Genomic DNA, 2,914 nt, shown 5'->3' on the forward strand with positions numbered 1-2,914 from the left:
GGGGGCACTCCCTGCCTCTGACGCACCAGCTGCCAGGGTGTGAGGCTGCCTGGACTGGGGGACACAGGCTTTGTGATGGGTGAGGGCACCACTGTGTAAGGAGGGCTTTCTCTGCCCAGACTCCGCTTCTGACTTGGGACGGAAGAGGTCAGGAATCTGAGGCCCCAGAGGTTGGCCGTTTATCTTGGTTTATTTGTTAAAAACCTGTGCTCTCTATAGTCAGAATCCACCTCACAGATCCCTGATGTTCTATTCCTTCCATTCACATTCTGAGGAGTATGGGGAAGCAGGAGGGAAAGGAAGCCCAGGCCGCAGCATCTCCTGCTGGGAAGACAGTAGGAGCCACAAAGAAAGATGGACTCCAGGTGACTCGGAACTAACTCGTACAAAACAAATAATGGACGGACTCAAACTCAGACCTGTGGCTTGCTATACACCGTGTGGAGACACCAGGACAGGAGAGTGGGGGAGGTCACGGCCAGAACCTCCCATCCCTTGGATGAGCTCTGGCAGGAGGTTCTGGGGCACAGACCCCAGAAGCTGGCCTCCACCTGTTGCTGGTGGTGGCTGATGTTCCAGGGAAAGAAGAGAGCGGTAGTCTGCTAAGTGAAATGTGGCCTCATGCCACTTCTCAGGGACATCTGTGGGGCAACTGCTAAGTGCAGCTTCTTCAAAGCCAGCCCTACAGGGACTGAGTGAGGAGGGCGACCACCTCTGCCTTTCTCCCATCCAGGCTGAGTGCGGGGGAGGGGTCACCTACCCAGGTCGGCGTCCGTGCTCTTCTTCATGTCCTTCTGCAGCCTTTTGGTCTGCTCCTCCAGCCTGCAAGGCAGCGGTATGGGCCTGGAACCTGGCATCGCCCGGCTGCCTCTGCCCCTGTTCGCCCACCCATCTGAGCTGTACCCTATGTGAGACTCAGGGCTCCTGCCAGGAGGAGGAGGAGGAGCCCTGCTCTGCGAGGATGTTCCTACTGACCGAAGGGCCACTACAAGCCTGGCTCGAGGCCACACACCCAAAGGCTACGAGATAATGACTATTAGGCGGCCACCTCAGGACAGAATTTCTGGCCAGTGGTGGACTGAACTGCCCTGGCTCCCGGGGTGCCGACAGGATGGTCGGTCAGTGGATGAGGTGATGTGGGAAGTGAGACTGGGCAGGAGAGTCTTTCCTTTCCCGAGCAGAACCCCCTTCCCGCCCACCCTTCTCAGGGCTGACACTCACTGCTGGAGTTTTCCATACTCTCGTTCAAAGTCTCTCTCCACCTGAAAAGGAAGTGATAACTCAATCACTAGAAGACTGACAGCACGTTGGAAAAAATCTGCCACCTACGAAACTCCCGGCCCGCCCTCCCAGCCACCCCTTCTGCAGAAAACAACGCCATCCAGTCCACACAAGCACCGCTCATGACACAGGAGCTTGTGTTCCCAAATTAATTGTTTGATTTAGGGTGAAGGCCTCCCCTCCCAGACGGGCCAGCCAGGCAGGTACCAGCGGATCTCAGCTCTGTCTGCCCCTGCAGGGAGTGAGGCTGGGCTGTGCTCCCGACACCCCTCCCCTGCCCTCCCCATGGGTGGAGGGGGGCAGGTAAGGGGCTCAGAGTGTGCAGAAACTCCTCACCCAGGCTTGGAAGAAAGCAGGTGGAAACCAGTCCCCTCCCAACCCGGTTTCCTCACAAGTCCTGAGCCTGAGAGGTTCAGGTGGATCGTAAAAGACACAGGATCACCCTCTGTGCACTGGGATACTTAGGCCCATCACAAATATCATTATTGACTCAGTAAGGCTATCTAAACTCTGGATGAGTTACCAGGTTTCCTCGATATTTAAACTGAGTGGGTGTGTGCCTGGACCCCAATTCCCTGACTGACATGGCAGGTGAAGTGAGGAAAGTCACCCGCACTTCTAGAGCCTGATCTCCCCATTGGTCACGCGGGGCCCAGGCGGTGGTCTCAGCAGAGTGGCCAGTGGAGTCCCATGGGAGGACTGAGCCTCGCCTCTGCTTTGTACTCTCCCAAGGAGGCCTAACTGCTCCCCGCACGTTCCCAGAGCTGGCTTGTCCTCCATCAGTCACTTGGCAGGCAGGTGTGCTGAGGGCCCTCACCACACTGAGGTCCCTGGGAGAGAAGGGTGTCAGCTGATCAAGGTCACACCGCTACTGAGCGGGAGGCCTAGGGTTTGAATACGGACAAGGCAGCCCGGCTCGCAGGTCTGTGCCCTTAACTGTCATGCTACCAAAGTGAGGAAAGCCCCAGCTGATGAACTGAGACCATGACCTCCGAGAGGGCCTTCCTGGCTGCCACCGAGACTCCTGCTAGGGAGAGCCCTAAATCCTGTCACTGGACATACAGGTTAGAGGTGAGGCACACAAATCTGTAGTTATCATCAAAGACTCATATGCTGTTCCCCCACACGGGCCTCACGCTCCACGTCTGGATGGAGGTAAATTCAACACAGTCACAGACTAGCAGAACATTATCCGGGCCAAGGATTTCATGGGATAAGTGAGGAGCATGCTGCCAGAGGGAGTGATTTACTTCAGGACACAGGCCTACTTTGTGGGATAGCAGGGCTAGAATGCAGAATGCTAGCTTAGGTCTTTGAAAAAAAAAAAAACTACATTCACAGGACTTGCCTGGTGGTCCTGTGGCTAAGACTATGAACTCCCAATGCAGAGGGCCCAGGTTCAATCCCTGGTCCGGGAACTAAGACCCCATAAGCCACCTGGCACAAACAAAAAGAAATCAAACTCCCAAAACAAACAAAAAGCCTCGTCACTGGTGCCCTAGCAGAGTCTTCACATCTTACAGGCATTTTTTGGCCAAAAAAACATAATTGAAATGAAGGTCACCATGGCCCGAGTTTGTTCTCCTGAAGATCAAGCGCAGACAGGAGGGACCCCGGGAGGTGGCGGGGAGTG

At 55.6% G+C, this 2,914-nt stretch overlaps 1 protein-coding gene across 2 annotated transcripts in view; it reads right to left on the reverse strand.

The window, feature by feature from the left end:
- Positions 1-2,914, reverse strand: part of BIN3 (bridging integrator 3) — a 50,945-nt gene that overhangs the window by 15,766 nt on the left and 32,265 nt on the right. For both annotated transcript variants that reach the window (XM_010845481.1, XM_010845482.1), the window contains 2 exons: positions 1,222-1,262; positions 761-822 (listed from right to left, as the gene is read on the reverse strand). In XM_010845481.1, the coding sequence (XP_010843783.1) occupies positions 761-822; positions 1,222-1,262 (103 nt within the window). The remainder of the gene's footprint in view (positions 1-760; positions 823-1,221; positions 1,263-2,914) is intronic.

The sequence above is a fragment of the Bison bison genome, unplaced genomic scaffold (genome assembly GCF_000754665.1).
Source record: "Bison bison bison isolate TAMUID 2011002044 unplaced genomic scaffold, Bison_UMD1.0 scf7180017864217, whole genome shotgun sequence".
Classification (NCBI taxonomy): domain Eukaryota; kingdom Metazoa; phylum Chordata; class Mammalia; order Artiodactyla; family Bovidae; genus Bison; species Bison bison.